Below are 16,887 nucleotides of genomic sequence, written 5' to 3' on the forward strand. Positions count from 1 at the left end.
ATGTACAGAAAATTACATGAGAAGGAATCAAATGGCAAATAAAAATATTAAAATGTTCAATCTCACTAATCAGGAAAATAAAAATTAAAACAAACACAACATTAATTTGACCCATTAGTCCGGCGATTTTTTAAAAAAATGGTTATCAAAAGCTAGTTAACAATTTCAGAAATAGGTATTCTTACATATGTACTGTTTGCACTATAAATCTGTAAAGTCTCATTTGGAAAGCATTTGGTGGCATTCACCAAGTTTTTAATAGCACAAACTTTGACCCAGGAATTTCAGTGCTGACACTCTCTCCCAACATAACTCTTGTAGAAGATATATACATAAAGGTGTTTGTATTGTAGTCACAATACAAAAAAACCTGCAAATCTAAATATAAAAAAAAAATAATACCAGGCAGTCACTAAAAATAACAAACCACGTATATAAAGAAGCCTATCACAACAATGCAGGTACTCAACAGCGGGAATAACACAATACTGCTTAAATGTAGCAACTTAAATACACATATCTGACGAGGAGTGATTAAAAGAGGCCGCGTATCAAAATATTAATGGAGGGCCAAGAAGGACTTAACGCTTTCCCTTTATTTCCTCATTGAATGAATTTCAACTACATATTCATTCGTTTTGAGACAAATTATGAACTTTTTTTAAAACGGCGTTCCCTTGGTAGATTGGTGGTGTATAAAGAACATGGCTTTTGTAGTCAGATATTTGGATTCAAACCTAGGAGCTATTAACAAACTCTGTGACCGTGGGTAAAGTTTCTTAACTTCTTTGGGCCTCAATTTTCTCATCAGTAATGTGGGGTTAACCACATCTACGAAAAGATGAAGACGAAGGGAGAACTGTTTGGCTTGCAAGGGAAATGAAGGCTAGCTTCCAACTCATATTCTTCTGGGAGACTGAAACCACAGGAGTGGAAGGAGCCAACAGTATTAAAAAAAAAAAAAAAAAAAAAAAAAGATGATCAGGAAATCCAGAAACTTGACGTTCAAGATTCAAGACACGGATGGGAGTGCGGGGCTCACCAGGACTTAGGTAGGAACATGAACCTCAAGCACGGACGACCTTGGGTCGCGCTAGCAGTGAGCTCCAGCCGGCGCCCCATCCCTCTGGTAGCCCGACTTCTTCCGAAAAAGCAGCAGCTCCGGGAAGCGGCCAGAGGGGCGCGCACGCACCTGCTGCAAGGAGCCCGAGACGCTGGAAGAGTCGGTACTCCTCCGCTTCCGGCGCTCACTACGCTCCACGCTGCTCCCGCCCCAGCAGCTGCCGCCGCTCCCACCGCCGGTGACACTTCCACTAAAGCTGGCGTTCCCACAGCAGCTGACGCTCCCGCAGCCCCCGACGCTCCCGCAGCCGCTAGTGCTTCCACTGCCGCCGCTGCCCAAGGCGGGTACGATGTCCGGGGCCGCGAGCGCCGCAGCCGCCTCCTGACTGCTACGTTTGCGCCGTTTCTCCCGGGAGGACTTTTTCCCCGTCATGATCCCTCTGCTGCAACCATCGGAGGAAAGTCCGCTGTCTCTGGTGCGACCGAAACCCGACTCCCGCGGCAGTGGGCGGCAGGCACTGGCGTCGCAGGTTATGCGTCACTTCCGTCCGTGACAGAACGTGGTGAAGCGTTATGGGCCAGGGTGGCGGGGGAGTTGCTGGAACCAGTGGCGCTTCCTCCTCCGGTCGTTGAGGTCGGTTGGAGTGTGTAGCGGGTAGCCTGTCTAGTCAGTTTGTTTTGTTTTGTTTTGTTTTTATACCTCTACAAAGCATAGAAGGTGGAACTTCCTTTTAACTTCGAAACTTTTTAGTGTTAGTGTTTGTCAATTTACAGTAAGGTTGAAGTATAGTTGCTGATTCTCCATTTCTGTTTACCTCCAATTCTTAAGATATTAACGCTGTAACAATAAAGAGAACCTAGGGAAAAGTTGTTGCATGTCTTTTTCGTCATTACCTGGGCAAATTATGTATTTCTTGCGTAGAATCTAACATGGACAAGAGCTTGAATTCATTTTTGAAAATTGAAAATGGGTCAAAGCTTTATGAGATTTTATGGGTGGATGTAATCTAAACAGAAGGCAGATTTTAAGGAAAGGGAGCTAGAACACTAGTGAACCAAGGTCTTTGCCATTTCAGCAGGGGCCTTTAGCCACTGAGGGAAAAATGCAGAGCCTGGGGCAAAACTAGCTGGGTGGTAGTAATTCTGTGCCTTTCCCTGGGGTAAGAAGCAATTAAAGAAGCTTCCCTTCCCTTTGTCTCCTATTTGTCTCAGTCATTCAGCAACTACAAGTGCCTAAAACAAACCAGCCTAGGGTTAATAACTAGGGATACTTCCAGCCCTAGGAAAACTCTTCCCCCAGGCCCCACTCTTAAATTGGCTGCGCCCAGTGTGTTCCCAAGGGTTCCATTAAGTGTCACACTCACTAAGAGTCATACCTGAAAGGATTGAGAGTGTTGTGTTCACAGATGGGAAAAATACATAAAATTAATAACATGTTACACTTATAAACCTGTTATGAATTGTGTCCCTGAAACCATCCTCATAATTGTAATAAAACTAAATTGCTAGAATTTTTTTTTTTTTTGAGACTGAGTTTCACTCTTGTTGCCCAGGCTGGAGTACAATGCGTGATTCCGGCTCACAGCAACCTCCGCCTCCCATGTTCAAGCGATTCTTCTGCCTCAGCCTCCTGAGTAGCTGGGACTACAGGCATGCGCCACCACGCGGGCTAGTTTTGTATTTTTTGTAGAGACAGGGTTTCTTCATGTTGGTCAGGTGGGTCTCGAACTACCGACCTCAGGTGATCCACCCTCCTCAGCCTCCCAAAGTGCTGGGATTACAGGTGTGAGCAACCGTGCCCTGCTAAATTGTGAGATTTTTAACAAAAGGTAAGTTTTGAGTAGAAGCATAGCTAAACATTAACCAACTTTTCCTATAGCCCACTTCCTTACAGCTGCTTATTGCTTTATAGATAATATCTTTGACTCGGTTAAGAAATCTCAAGTTTCCCATTTTGAGATATTTCCCAGATTCTGTACTCCAGTGGTGTTATAGGAGTTAAGAAATTATTTTAGATAGAGAGGAAAAGCAGTCTTTGGGAAGTTTTTTTCCTTTTAAAGCAGCTCCAGAAATGTTCCTTGTCTAGCAAGAAAGCTGGGCTGGCAAGCTTTGATATGCAAATGCAGGCCGTTAGAAACTTGGTTTACTCAATATGGCGATTCCCCTCTTTTTCTTTTTCTAGCTCCTCAGACCCTACCCACCAAAATTTCCTTAAAAACCCCTGTCCAAAACTTACTGGGGAGGTGATTTGAGGTTCCCTCCCATCTTCTCCCTTGGCTGCCATACCATTATTAAACTATTTCTCTGAGGCAACTCCTGCTGTTTTCATGTATTGGTCTGGCACCATGTAGTGGTTAATAGAACCTGATGGTCCTATAACATCACCCACAAAATTCCTATGTTGAATCCCTAAACCCTAACCTCAATGTGACTGAATTTGGAGATAGGGCCATTAAGGAGGTAATTAAGGTTAAATGAGGTCAAAAGGGTGGATCCCTAATCTAACTGGTATCCTTATTAAAAGAAGAGCCTGGGCCAGTGACGGTGGCTCACGCCTGTAATCCCAGCACTTTGGGAGGCTGAGGCGGGCAGATCACAAGGGAGATGGAGACCATCCTGGCCAACACGGTGAAACCCCATCTCTACTAAAAATACAAAACTAGCCTGGTGTGGTGGCGGGTGCCTGTATCCCAGCTACTTGGGAGGCTGAAGCAGGAGAATGGCGTGAACCCGGGAGGCAGAACTTGCAGTGAACCGAGATCGCACCACTGCACTCCAGCCTGGGTGACAGAGTGAGACTCCGTCTCAAAAAAGAAAAAAAAAAAAGAGCCTGGTACAGTGGTGCATGGCTGCAGTGCAAGCTACTCAGGAGGCAAACTGGGGAGGATTGCTTGAGGCCAGAAATTCCGGGCTGTGGTGTGCTGTACTGATCAGGTGTCTGCACTTAGTTCAGCATCAATATGGTGACCTTCTGGGAGTGGAAGCCACCAGGTTGCCTAAGTGGGGTGAACTGGGCCAGGCCCAAAATGGAACAGGTAAAAACTCCCATGCTAGGCTAGGCATGGTGGCTCACACCTGTAATTCTAGCACTTTGGGAGGCCGAGGCAGGCAGATCCCCTGAGGTCAAGAGTTCGAGACCAGCCTGGCCAACATGGTGAAACCCCATCTCTACTAAAAATACAAAAATTAGCCAGAAATTGCTTGAACTCTGGAGGTGGAGGTTGCAGTGAGCCGAGATGGTGCCACTGCACTCCAGCCTGAGCAACAGAGCAAGACTCCATCTCAAAAAACAAAACAAAACCTCCCATGCTGATTAGTAATGAGGTCACAGCTGTGAATAGCCACTGTACTCCACCCTGAACAACATCGCAAGACCACGCCTCTAAAGAAAAGAAGAGACTGCCCTGTCTTCTCACCACGCACAGAGGAAAGGCCATGTGAAGACACAGTGAGAAGGTAGCCATCTACAAGCCGGGAAGAGAAGCCTCACCAGAAACCAACCTTGATGACATGCTGATCTTGGACCTTTAGCCTCCAGAACTGAGAAAATAAATTTCTGTTTAAGCCACCCAGTTGGTGGCATTTTGTTATGGCAGCTTGAGCTAGCTAATACAGACCTAAAATGTTATGTGTAGCCTGGATAGAGCTAGTTCTTTATTAATTTCTGGCTGCAAATTGCTCTCTTACAAAATTAATTGAGAAACTTCTGGGTTTCCACTTTGTTCTACAGCTACCTGACAGATGGTGTTCATATTTCTTCAGGTGGACCAAGAAGGCAAGGCACTCCTCACCAGATTGCTGTACAGTATTTATGAACTTGGCAGATGAATCACAGTCTTTGTCGTCTCACACACTTGTTCTAGGACACAAAGGCATTGTTCTACCACTGGTGATAGAGAAGGGGAAAAAATAGACAAAATGCATGCCTTCATAAGCATATTTTTAGTGAGGGAAAACAATAAGAAAATACACAATAGGAAGTGCTTCTGTCCTCACTCACTATGGCACTCTGCATTCTTCTTACCGTTTTTCTTCAGCACCCTTAAACACTACCACACATATATTTATCTCTCCTTCCACTTGAATGTAAGCTCCTTGAAAGCAAGGACTTTGTTTTATTTGCTGCTGCTGTTTTTTTTTTTTTTTTTTTTTTTGACAGAATCTTGCCCTGTCGCTTAGGCTAGAGTGCAATGGTGCGACCTCGGCTCACTGCAGCCTCAGGTTCAAGTGATTCTCCTGCCCCAGCCTCCCGAGTAGCTGGGATTACAGGCACCCACCACCACGCCCAGCTAATTTTTGTAGTTTTAGTAGAGATGGGGTTTCACCATGTTGGCCAAGCTGTTCTAGAACTGACCTTGTGATCTGTCCGCCTCAGCCTCCCAAAGTGCTAGGATTACAGGCGTGAGTCACTGCGCCTGGCCTTATTTGCTTCATTCCGAATATCCCACTGTCCTTATTAAAAATTTGGCAAAGGCTGGACACAGTGGCCAGCACTTTGTAATACCAACACTTTAGGAGGCTGAGTTGGGTGGATTCCTTGAACCCAGGAGTTCAACAACAGCCTGAGCAACATGGCAAAACACCATCTCTACAAAAAAATACAAAAAAAAAAAAAAAAAAAGCCAGGCGTGGTGGCACATGCCTGTAGTCCCAGCTACTCAGGAAGCTGAGGTGGAAGGATTACCTGAGGCCTGGGGAGACTGAGGCTGTTGTGAGCTGTGAATGCGCCACTGCACTCCAGTATGGGGGACAGAATGAGGAAAATTAATGGCTAGAAACTAGTCTTTTAATAAATGAGGTCGGGAGGAGGTTTGCAGTGCTCTTACATCGCATGGCAGAGAGATATAGCTGTAGGGACTTAGCTGCTACTGAGAAGTTGACAGTCAAGTGGGCTTTGGAACCACAGGTACAAACTGCTTTCTACATGGGGTTCTGCTGAATGGAAGACAGGGGAAGGACTTTTGATTTATGCTAGGAACATGCCATAGAGACATCACAAGCCTGACTTAGAGAGATGTCTCTTTAGGTTGAACCATATGAAACTGGCTTTTTACAGGTTGAAAATGGTTGAATGTTGATTCAAGCAGCAGAGAGAGAGAGAGAGAGAGAGAAAAGGAAAATGTAGTTGAATATTGACAGCTTCATATGGTTCAACTTAATATGCTTAAGAGGCTCAGCACTAAACATTGCTATGGACTTAAAGCTCTGCAAACAAATGCAGACTGCTTTTCTGCCTAGAACAAGTATATATGGGAGGGTGGACAGAGATTGGTTCTTACACACCAATTTCAGCAATGCATTGAGCATTGATCACAATGATTGCCAGTGATAGGCATGCATTAATGCCAGGGTCGATCAGTTCTTCTCTGGAATTTTATAAAGAGATATTAGGTGAGAAATTTGCTCTTTCACACTAAGTCATCATTTAACTTCATTAGTCTACTGTAAGGAAACTGTCTCCTAGCTGCTCGTTGTCATGTTCTCTGTCTTGTGACGATTCTAAGAAAATGAGGCCAACAAAAGCACTTGCGGAAATAAGTAAAAAAAATCCTGATACTATTATTTTCCATCAGTGAGCCAATGTAATTCTTTTTTTTTCCCCCGTTAAGCTGATCTGAGTTGATTTTTTGTTTTTGTTTTTGTTTTTTGAGACAGCCTCGCTCTGTTACCCAGGCTGGAGTGCAATGGCGTGATCTCGACTCACTGCCACCTCTGCCTCCTGGGTTCAAGCGATTCTCCTGTCTCAGCCTCCTGAGTAGCTGGGACTACAGGCATGCACCACTATGCCTGGCTAATTTAGAGGGTTTCACCATATCAGTCAGGCTGGTCTTGAACTCCTGACCTCAAATGATCCCCCGCCTCGGCCTCCCAAATTGCTGGGATTACAGGCATGAGCCACAGCGCTCTGCCTGATCTGAGTTGATTTCTGTTGCTTGCAACCTGAAGTCCTAATTAATAGTACATGTAAGACCTTCCATGATCTGACAGCATTTTTCTCTTCAGCCTTTCCCAGAAATATACTCTTCAGGCCTATTCAACAACCTCACATATACTTACTGCATCTAAGATTCATTTTAAGTATAACTTATTTGAAACATTTCCACATCACTTCCATTCTCAATCCTCCTAAAATTAACCACTTCTTTTTTTTGTAACCCACTGTTCTCCCTAGTGTCCAGAACTCTTTACTGCAGGCGCTTGCTCAGTATCTTCTCCAGTATACTGTTAGTTCCCAGGAACTATGCATATAAATTTTTCTTTTGTAGTCTCAACACCTAATACATTGCCTGGAACAAGCTAGGGATGCAAATACTTGTCAAAATTCTAAACTGATAATTTCAGGACCCACACAGAGCTTCTTTTTCTGTCACAGTTGTAGCAAATTGCATTAATAACCCCAGTTCTTCACCTCTCCCTATATCCACAGCTTGCAATGTAATTTGGCAGTGCTCTTCTGCTACAGCCAAAAACATAATTCCCTACCCTTCTGCTCAGCCATCTAACTTACTTTGGCCAAATGGATGTTAGCAGATGTGCACCAAGTGGAGTCTCAAAAAAGCTTGTGCAATTAGGATGACTGACTTGTGCTTCCACCATCATCATGAAAATTATATACCCAAAGTGGCCCACTGGTCCCAGAAGATGAGAAACAAGTAGAGCACAGCTGCCTCAACTAAGCTACCCAGATAAGCCCAGCCTGGAGGTGAGTCCTCAGAAACCTGTAGAAACATGAATGAGCCCAGCCAGGATCATACTACCCGAAGCTTGAAACTCCTGAGCTAAATAAAAACTATTATTTTTGTTGTTGTTTGTTGCACACTATTACCGTGGCTATAGTTAACCAATATGCACTCTGTCTAAAAGAGACCCTTTCCCTGTATTTCTCTGTTAGCAGTAAGAAGTCTTCAAAACTGGTTTGATATTGTCACTATTCGATACACAGAAATCTTACAAGAAATCTTGAGACCACTGCTAGGGTTGTAGTATGCATATATGTGATTTTTACAGTCCAGCAGAAACACTTTCTTGCTGGGTCCTGGGGCATTATAGGAAGTTTAAAAGAAGTGTAAGGATTTTGAGTTCTAAACAACTTCATAAATATCCTTCAGGATTACCCCCCACCCCACGGGCATTTTTTCCCCAGTAGAAATAAAACCTAATTACTTCCCCCCCTTTTGTTTGTTTTTGTAAAGGCAATTATTATTAAAGAACATGGTAGCCTTGTAGTGTCTTTAGAAGAAATGCTTGCTAAACATTTATGTGGCCATCATTTTGCTAGGCTTTTACATGAATCTTCAATTATTCATCTGTCATATGAAGTCCCACTGTATAGATGACTAAACTGAGGCTAAGGTTAAGTAACTTGCCTTAATTCATTACTAAGTGGTGGAAATGCTATTGGAATGTATGACTTCTGAACGCCAAAGTCAGTGCTCCTTCACTATTTTATACTGCACCTTTGATTGCTATTACTACTGAAAATTTTAAATAATATAGAAATACGTGAACATTTATTGAATGTATTAGTTCCTTTGAGAACACAGGAATGAAAAAAATGTCATTTAATGGCTTAAAATCACTTTCTTTTGATCCATGTCATGCTTATATGGCACTAGTAGCCACTGTAGTTGCTATTCTGATGAAGTGACTACTACAAATTGATATTTTTCTTCATATTGATATCCAGTTTTGGCAACATGATTGATTAAATACTGCTATTTTCTCCACTGTTTAGTTACTACTGACTTATACAAATTTGACTTCTTTCAGTTTCTTCACCTGTGTAATACCTACCTCATAATGAGGATAAACTATGCATATACAACTAGGAAAGAATAAGTGATTAATGCAGGCTGTCTAGTTGTTTTTTGCATTGTTATTTGGTTTAAATCAAGTTGCAAACTGTTGTGGTGAATGTTGCTATATACCTTGAAATCTGATGATCACAGCCATTTGAACATTTTATTTTTCTGAGTTATCACATGTCCAGGAATTCCAAGGTCAGGTTTTAAGCCCCAACATCTCATTTTAGGCCTAGGACCAATATCAGACTATCTACTTTACAAAAGGGCTTTAGGCAACTTTTTCCTGTTTACAGCTTCCATTACCCACCTTATTCTAAAGACTTTTACCCCTTAAGGAAGCCCAAATATGATATAATCAAGTCAAAATAACAAGTATATATCACCTGTAAAGTATTGCTACAAACAGTTTAATCTCAATGGAAACAAGCTTTCAATTTATAGGAAATAGGTGTTGCAGGCCGACTCCAAGATAGCCCCCAGTGATCCCTCCCCTACTGGTATTCACTGCCTTGCATAATCCATTCCCCTTGATTAACTTCCAACCAATACAATATCTTGATGTTGAGATGTCACTTCTGTGATTAGATTATAAAGATTCCAACTTTGGTCCTGCCAGCAGACTCCCCCTTATTGGCTTTGATGAAGCAACTTGCCACACTGGGGAGGCCCATATAGCAAAAATCAGAGAGGGCAGTCTCTGGCCAACAGCTACCTAGGAATTGAGGTCCTCAGTCCAACCCCAAAAGAACTAAACACCAACGATGTGAACTTGAAAATGAAACCTTCCTCAGCAGAGCCTTTTGATGAGACACCAGCCTTGGTGTCTCATCAAATACTTTACAGCCTCAAGAGGATCCACCTAAGCTGTGTTAGGATTCCTGAACCACAGGACATCTGAGATAATGTGTGCTATTTTAACCCACTAAGTTTTGGGGTAATTTATTAAGCAGCAATAGATAACCAATATCAAAGTCTTGTAGAAAAATATTTTATATACACAAAATGTGAGGTGCTTCACATGCTGGAGTGCCCTAAACATTTCAAAAAGTCAATGATAGTTTTAAAATATGAAAGACTATTCTAGATTAAGAAGTCAAAGCAGCATAAAACTAAATATTAATAGATAAATACACAAACCTTGATTATTTAGATCTTTTTAAAGCAGAAGTTATAAAAGGCATCTTAGAGCAATGAAGAAATTTGAAATATGGACTAGATATTAGATATTATGAAATTACTAATTTCCTTAAGTGTGATATTATTGGTGACAAATTATGTTCTTAAGAGTGCCCTCATTCTCATAAGATGCATAATGAAGTATCCAGTTGATAAGCATTTAAGTAATTTCAAAAGAAAGTATCAACTATGGAGATAAAGCAAGTCTGGCAAAATGTTAATAACTGTGGAATCTAGTTAACAAGTCCATGAATGTTCACTGTACTTTTCTTTCAATTTTTTGGTTTGCTTTGAGACAAAGTCTTGCTCTGTCAACACCCAGGCTGCAGTGCAGTGGCACTATCATGGCTCACTGCAACCCTGACCTCCCAGGCTCAAGTGATCCTCCCACCTCAGCCTTCTAAGTAGCTGGGATTACAGACACACAGCATCATGTCTGGCTAATTTTTAATTTTTTGTAGAGATGCGATCTCTCTCTGTTGCCCAGGCTGGTCTTGAACTCTGGGTTCAAACGATGCTTCCACTTCGGCCTCCCAAAATGCTGGGATTACAAGTGTGAGCCACTGCACCCAGCCTCTTTAAATTTTTATGTATGAGTATTTTTATTAAAAAATTGAAGGAAAACTCATGAAAAAATGCTATTAAAGTCTTCAAAACTGTATTTATAATCACAACTATACTGCATATAATTTCTACAGAAAATAATGCATTAGCGATTAGAATAGTTTTTTTAAAAAATAGATTGAATAACACTTTAAAAGTCTGGAATTTATCTAAGACTTTCAGGAAAGATGATACATCACAAATGGTCTTTTATGCATTTTATCATTTCCTCATAAAATAACCGTAACATACAAAGTGATAACTGCTAAGGAACCTACCTCCCACTCTTATCCTCAGAATTATCTCTGTAAAGAATCCATTTTTACCTATGCTTCTTCCATCACTTAAGAACATTATGAGGTAGATAATAAATTTCATTGCATTGCTATTTAGTTATAAATTCAGCTAGTCATATAAATAGTAACATACTCATCTAAAGGAACCTAATGCCAGAAAGAAGATAATAGTTATGAAATGGAGACAATAATAACTTAACTCTTGTAGGCAGTGGGGTTTCAAATGCAATATGAAGTACATTAATTCCAAGAGTTGTACTACTAGAGGTAAGATGGCAATGTAAACAGTCTAAAAAATGTACACTATCTTGATCTACCGATTCCATGTATAAAATGTTCCTAGGGAACTAGTAAGACTCTTGTGAGATTTGTCATATCTTTGCTTGATAGCTGAAAATTGGAAACAGTGCCAGTTAGTAAGAAATGGATATTATCCATATGATAGAATATTGTATTTATTAATGTGGAGCTCTTTGTACCAAATATAAGTTTAAAAATCAGGTTATCAGAGTATGTATGATACAATGTTTTTTTAATAAAATAAAACACATTTACATACACAGTCACTGTGCCACAAGATATTACGAATAGTTTTCTCTAGATAGTGGCCTTCAGGCAATTTTTATTTGGGGTGTGTGTGTATATGTTTTACTCAGTAAATGTTTATTACTTTTGTATTCAGAAAAAACATTAAGAGAATCATAGGAAAGTTTAACTAGAAAAGAAAATCTTTAAAATATCATATTATTTAACATATCCTTCAAGTGAGATTGCTTCCTTTTGCTAAGCTATATTTTGTGATCTCTACAACAAACATTAAATAGTAAAATAAAAGTTGATATAAAAAAACTTGCACAATAGGAAGCAGTGTTTACATTTTGCCACTCCTTACATTTTGAAAAGGGAATTCATATTCTTAACCAAGACTATTTCTTATCATTATTCAAAAGTACCTACCTTTCCTAAATATTGCAAATAAATTATTTGTACTTATTAACTGAATGCTAGACTGGACTTATTAACAAGAAAGCAGTGTATTGTAAAGGAACCAGTCAGACTTGGGTTAAATTCCTAATTTTGCCATTTAACTTTGACATAACCACCTAAACCCAATCAACAAAAAGAAAAGTATAGGTTATGTAATTGAGCCAGTGAACAGAATACTTGAAGTCCAGGTACACACCAGGAAGTTGCAATTTAATACTCAGCAAAGTACATGTCCCCTTCTATTTACATTTTACTCATTTCCTTTTGATATTCCAGAAGTTTTTACTTAGATTATTCTAGACAATTAGAACCTTTTCTTGCCCATTTGGGGAAGAATTATTCTTCTAAGGCTGTAATTTGGCATTAAGCCAGGAAATTCATGGTTCTTTATACCATGAATATTGAGAATGTTGCTCACTATATTTGGCAATGTCTTCTTTATGAAAAGATCTTTCCCACTTTTGAAAATAGAATAGTTATGCTCTCTCAAGAAACTGGGTTACCACAGACACAATAAATTGTGTAATTAATGTGATGGTTTCTTCTTTGTGTTAATTGCTAGGATGTTCACACACATCTGTGACCTCCTCTCTAGAAAGTATAGCATGGCATGTACTTTGAGTAGTTAACTCCCTCTTGGCTTCACTTTTTTTTCTCTTACATGATTCATCCTATTATGTCTACTTCTGAAAGCAGAGATAATACTGGCCCTCATTTAAAAAGAGTTTTAAGGATTAAATATCAGTGTGTCTACTATACTGCCTGGACAGCATAGAGGGCTCAAAAATAGTAATTTCACATGACAGGTTCTAGACTTTCAAATAACACAGCTTGATGTACTCTTGCTTATGTAATCACTTGATAAAATTCAACATGTTCCAAACTTCCTTTGAAATAATGGAAAATGACAAAAATAAACAGTCAAATATCAGGACTAGAATGAAAAATGAAGTTACCTCATACAGTGAAGGGCAAAAGAAACTGGATCTAAGCCTGGAGTTAAATTGAGACCTCGTCTGTCTGAACTGATACATCACTAATATAGTTTACCAACTGGCTTTTTCTTCATCTAAAAATAAGCCATTTAACAAATATATTTTAGGATTTATAACTGACAAATCAAGAAATTATCTTATATTGTTTTAATATATGAATAATTTATAAATTATTTTATAAATTTAATATAATTTAAAAATTTTTTAAATAGTTACCCTAAAACAAGACCTTGAAATGTATCAGTGCTGTTCGAAGAATCTAGCAATGAAGACGGAGAAGTTAAATAAAAGATAACTGACAACAATTAACAGTTTGGTGTACATAAGTAATAAAAGCAAATTATATGAGTAACAGCCCTTATCTTCTCCTTAGTGGCTAAGGTAAGGGGAAGATGTCATCGTCATTGTGTTGTTACTGATTATAGCTCTTTTTAAATTTGTTTTCATACTCTTGAAAACCTACCCAAATTACACAGGAAAATCTCACAGTTCAGCAGTGCAAAAATTTTATTTCTTTGTTTCCCCTCCCCTCCACTTTACAAGATGTAAAATTTTACTTAATCCACCGTATTCTCTTTTTTAATCATCTGTTATCAGTCATGTCAAATGTGAGGAAAAAAACACTAATCAATTAAAAATATCCGTCCCCCTTCCCCACTGCTACAGCAAATTTAGGATAAATCTACAGCATTCACTTACTTTAGCTGGGTCTGATACTGAGGAATACTTTTTTATTTGAGAATCAACACCTAAAGACTTGGCTAATTGTACAGCATTTGAATCATCACTGATAAGTGTTCCAAGAGCCACAAGAAGTCTAAAAGTGGCTTCTAAGTCTTGTACTACTTCCAAGATTGTGCTAATTAGTGACAAACATTGAGCTTTCCCTTCAATGTTATGGTCTTTATGAAAACAAACAGAATAGTTCAGGGCCAATGTAGCCAGAGCAATGTGAATGTTCTTATTGCTCCCTGATTTCAGTTCTATTGCATGGGACATCAGTGATTCCCTCTGGGACATCATGAGTTTTTGTCCTGCCTGGCCAACAAAACAATTGCAAAAAGTCCTGAGAGCAAGCAGCTGGTTTGCTGGCTTTCCTTTAGGGTTCAGAAGATTGATAAGATGACTGCTGAACTGAGTCCCTTCCTTTTCATTGCAGAAGTTCTCATTCACACTGGGGTGTTTAATTGACAACCGAAGAATGTCAAGTGCAGGAAAGACAATATCTATTAAAAAAAAAAGTCATTAATGCTTATGAAAATAAAATTTCTTTTGACTATCAACTTTTAAGGATTTTATTTTCCCACTACAAAATTAACCATTTTAGAAAATGTGAAAAATCATGTGTCAGCTTTTAAAAAATGCATATATTTCTGAAACCTCTGTTAATTTTTCATAATTTTATATAAGCTAGATTACTTATTGTAAGATCATATTCACTTTAAAATAAAGTAACTCTCTCAGGTTATCAAATAGCCTACACACTGTGAGTATTCAAAAATGAATGGAAAGAATGGGGTTCAGACCTTGCTTTTAAAACTTCTGAAGACCGAACAATTAAACAGGGGAAATTCTTTTTTTTTTTGAGACAGAGTTTCACTCTTGTTGCCCAGGCTGGATTGCAATGGCGTGACCTTGGCTTGCTGCAACCTCCACCTCCCGGGTTCAAGCAATTCTCCTGTCTCAGCCTCCCAAGTAGCTGGGATTACAGGTGCATGTCGCCACATCCGGCTAATTTTTGTATTTTTAGTAGAGACGAGGTTTCATCATATTGGTCAGGTTGGTCTCAAACTCCTGACCTCAGGTAATCCACCCACCTTGGCCTCCCAAAGTACCGGGATTACAGGCGTGGGCCACCGAGCCCAGTCAGAAAGTTCTTAAGAATTCCAGTTAACAAGTGATAGGATGCTTATAGGTTAGTGGGAGCTTTATAATCAAGGACTTGGGTAGATGCCTTGTGCATCTGAATGAATGCACAAAGTAATCTTAGCATCACCAAAGGTGAAAAAATCCAACATTATGTGCTCTATAATATAAAAGTAGTATGCATCATTCATAAAGAATTTTACCTAAAAAAAACTCCTACTGAACCAGAATCTAATTTTGCCACTAGCAATAAATACAGAGATGGAGGAACACATCAGCAAAATCCATAATATGGGATTTTATTGGGAAAAAAAAAAAAAGGCTTTTTCTCCAAGAAATCAATGGCATGAAAAAAAAACAACAAAAAATGGCCAAGGACTCTTTGGGAATCAAAAAAGACTTAACTGACATAATTGGAAAAAAAACAAACAAACTTCTAGTGCATGTTTGTAGCCTAGGGTTAACAGGTCACTAAGAGTATCTTGGATGCCTGGCAGGGAATCCACAAATGCTCTGAAACAGTAAACAAACTGGTGCATATATGGGGATCATTATATTACCTTCAGATTCTCATAAGGCCTGTAACGAAAACAAGATTACCAATTCCAGTAGTGTAGTGAACGCTTTTCGTGAAGATTTTCCATAGTGAACTAGAACTACCCAAGTTAACTTTTATTTAATCTACAAATACCAGTAATATTGATAGAAATGAAGATAAAACTTCTTGCTTTCTGGTTATATTTTTGAAGAGTGTTTATTTACCTTCAGGCCAGTTAATAGCTTTCCACAAAATCTGAAGTTGCTGGACTGTGGGTTTTTCTGAAGAACTGTTACATATTAGAGACAGTATCTTCTCAAGTAGTATCAAGTCATCCTCAGTTAACTTCTTCTCTTCAGGTGCAGTTCCATTAAGTTCCTTCAGTTTACCTAAAACCGAAAACCAAACTTTCAAAATTCCCTAACTGTAATCGGGCAGATAATACATAAATGCCAAGACTTTCAATAAAGTACTCTAGTGTACACCATGGGGATTTAAGATGTTTCTCAGCAATTATCACAATTATCAAAAACCATAAAGTAAGGATAAGGCTTGTGAGCTTTGTCTTTTTTTTTTTTTTCTTTGAGATGGAGTGTTGCTCAGTCACCCAGGCTGGAGTGCAGTGGTATGATCTCAGCTCACTGCAAGCTCCACCTCCCGGGTTCAAGCAATTCTCCTGCCTCAGTTTCCCAAGTAGCTGGGATTACAGGCGCCTGCCACCATGCCCAGCTAATTGTTTGTGTTTTTAGTGGAGACAGGGATTCACCATGTTAGCCAGGACGGTCTCGATCTCCTGACCTCATGATCCACCCTCCTCAGACTCCCGAAGTGCTGGGATTACAGGCGTGAGCCATCACACCCAGCCCTATTTTTTTTGTTGTCGTTTTCTTGAGACAGAATCTCACTCTGTTGCCCAGGCTGGAGTGCAGTGGCTTGATCTTGGCTCACTGCAACCTCTGCCATCGGGATTCAAGCAACCCTCCTGCTCCCGCCTCCCAAGTAGCTGGGACTACCAGCATGCACCACCACACCAGCTAATTTTTGCATTCTTAGTAGAGATGGGGTTTCACCATGTTGGCCAGGCTGACCAACATGGTGACCAACTCCTGACCTCAAGTGACCCGCCTGCCCTGAACTCCCAAACTGCTGGGATTACAGGCATGAGCCACCACGTCCAGCCTCCATTTTGAATGACTTTCAAAGAAATATGTGTAATATATATTCAAGTATAAATCAATAACCTGGTTTCTCCATGAGAAAATTTATAACAACTTTTTAGCCAATTTATGTCAACTTCTACAGTTGTCAATGAAATAGTCGAAAGAGTTAAATGCCTACTGATAACATTTAATTTATGACTTAGTTCCATATGCATATCTGACATCACATTATTTTAAAAATTTATTTAATGGACATACTGCCCTTTCTTCCCATGTTCACATTTCATGAAACAATTTCCTTCAAATCCTTCACATGGATCTTTAGTATCCTTTTTATGACTTTGAGTTACTGTGTTTCTTTAAAAATCTTTATCTCAAGAATAAAAAAGTCCAAATTCC

General features: G+C 39.7%; 2 protein-coding genes across 3 annotated transcripts in view; both read right to left on the bottom strand.

The window, feature by feature from the left end:
* The window catches only part of CAAP1 (caspase activity and apoptosis inhibitor 1), a 57,633-nt gene extending 55,707 nt beyond the window's left edge, over positions 1-1,926 (bottom strand). The window contains exon 1 of one of the 2 annotated variants that reach the window (XM_011957107.1): positions 1,043-1,608. Coding sequence is in view for 1 of the 2 variants with exons in the window: in XM_011957106.1 (XP_011812496.1) it covers positions 1,193-1,495 (303 nt within the window). In the remaining variant the exon portion in view is untranslated. Of the gene's footprint in view, positions 1-1,042 lie in introns of both variants that reach the window. The other variant, XM_011957106.1, reaches the window with a different exon arrangement.
* An 11,487-nt stretch (positions 1,927-13,413) lies between these two features.
* Positions 13,414-16,887, bottom strand: part of PLAA (phospholipase A2-activating protein) — a 43,171-nt gene continuing 39,697 nt past the window's right edge. The window contains exons 13-14 of the mRNA XM_011957116.1: positions 15,553-15,717; positions 13,414-14,150 (exon numbers count right to left, since the gene is read on the bottom strand). Of these exons, the coding sequence (XP_011812506.1) occupies positions 13,585-14,150; positions 15,553-15,717 (731 nt within the window). The 3' untranslated portion in view covers positions 13,414-13,584. The remainder of the gene's footprint in view (positions 14,151-15,552; positions 15,718-16,887) is intronic.

This window comes from Colobus angolensis, unplaced genomic scaffold (assembly GCF_000951035.1).
Source record: "Colobus angolensis palliatus isolate OR3802 unplaced genomic scaffold, Cang.pa_1.0 Scaffold436, whole genome shotgun sequence".
NCBI lineage: Eukaryota > Metazoa > Chordata > Mammalia > Primates > Cercopithecidae > Colobus > Colobus angolensis.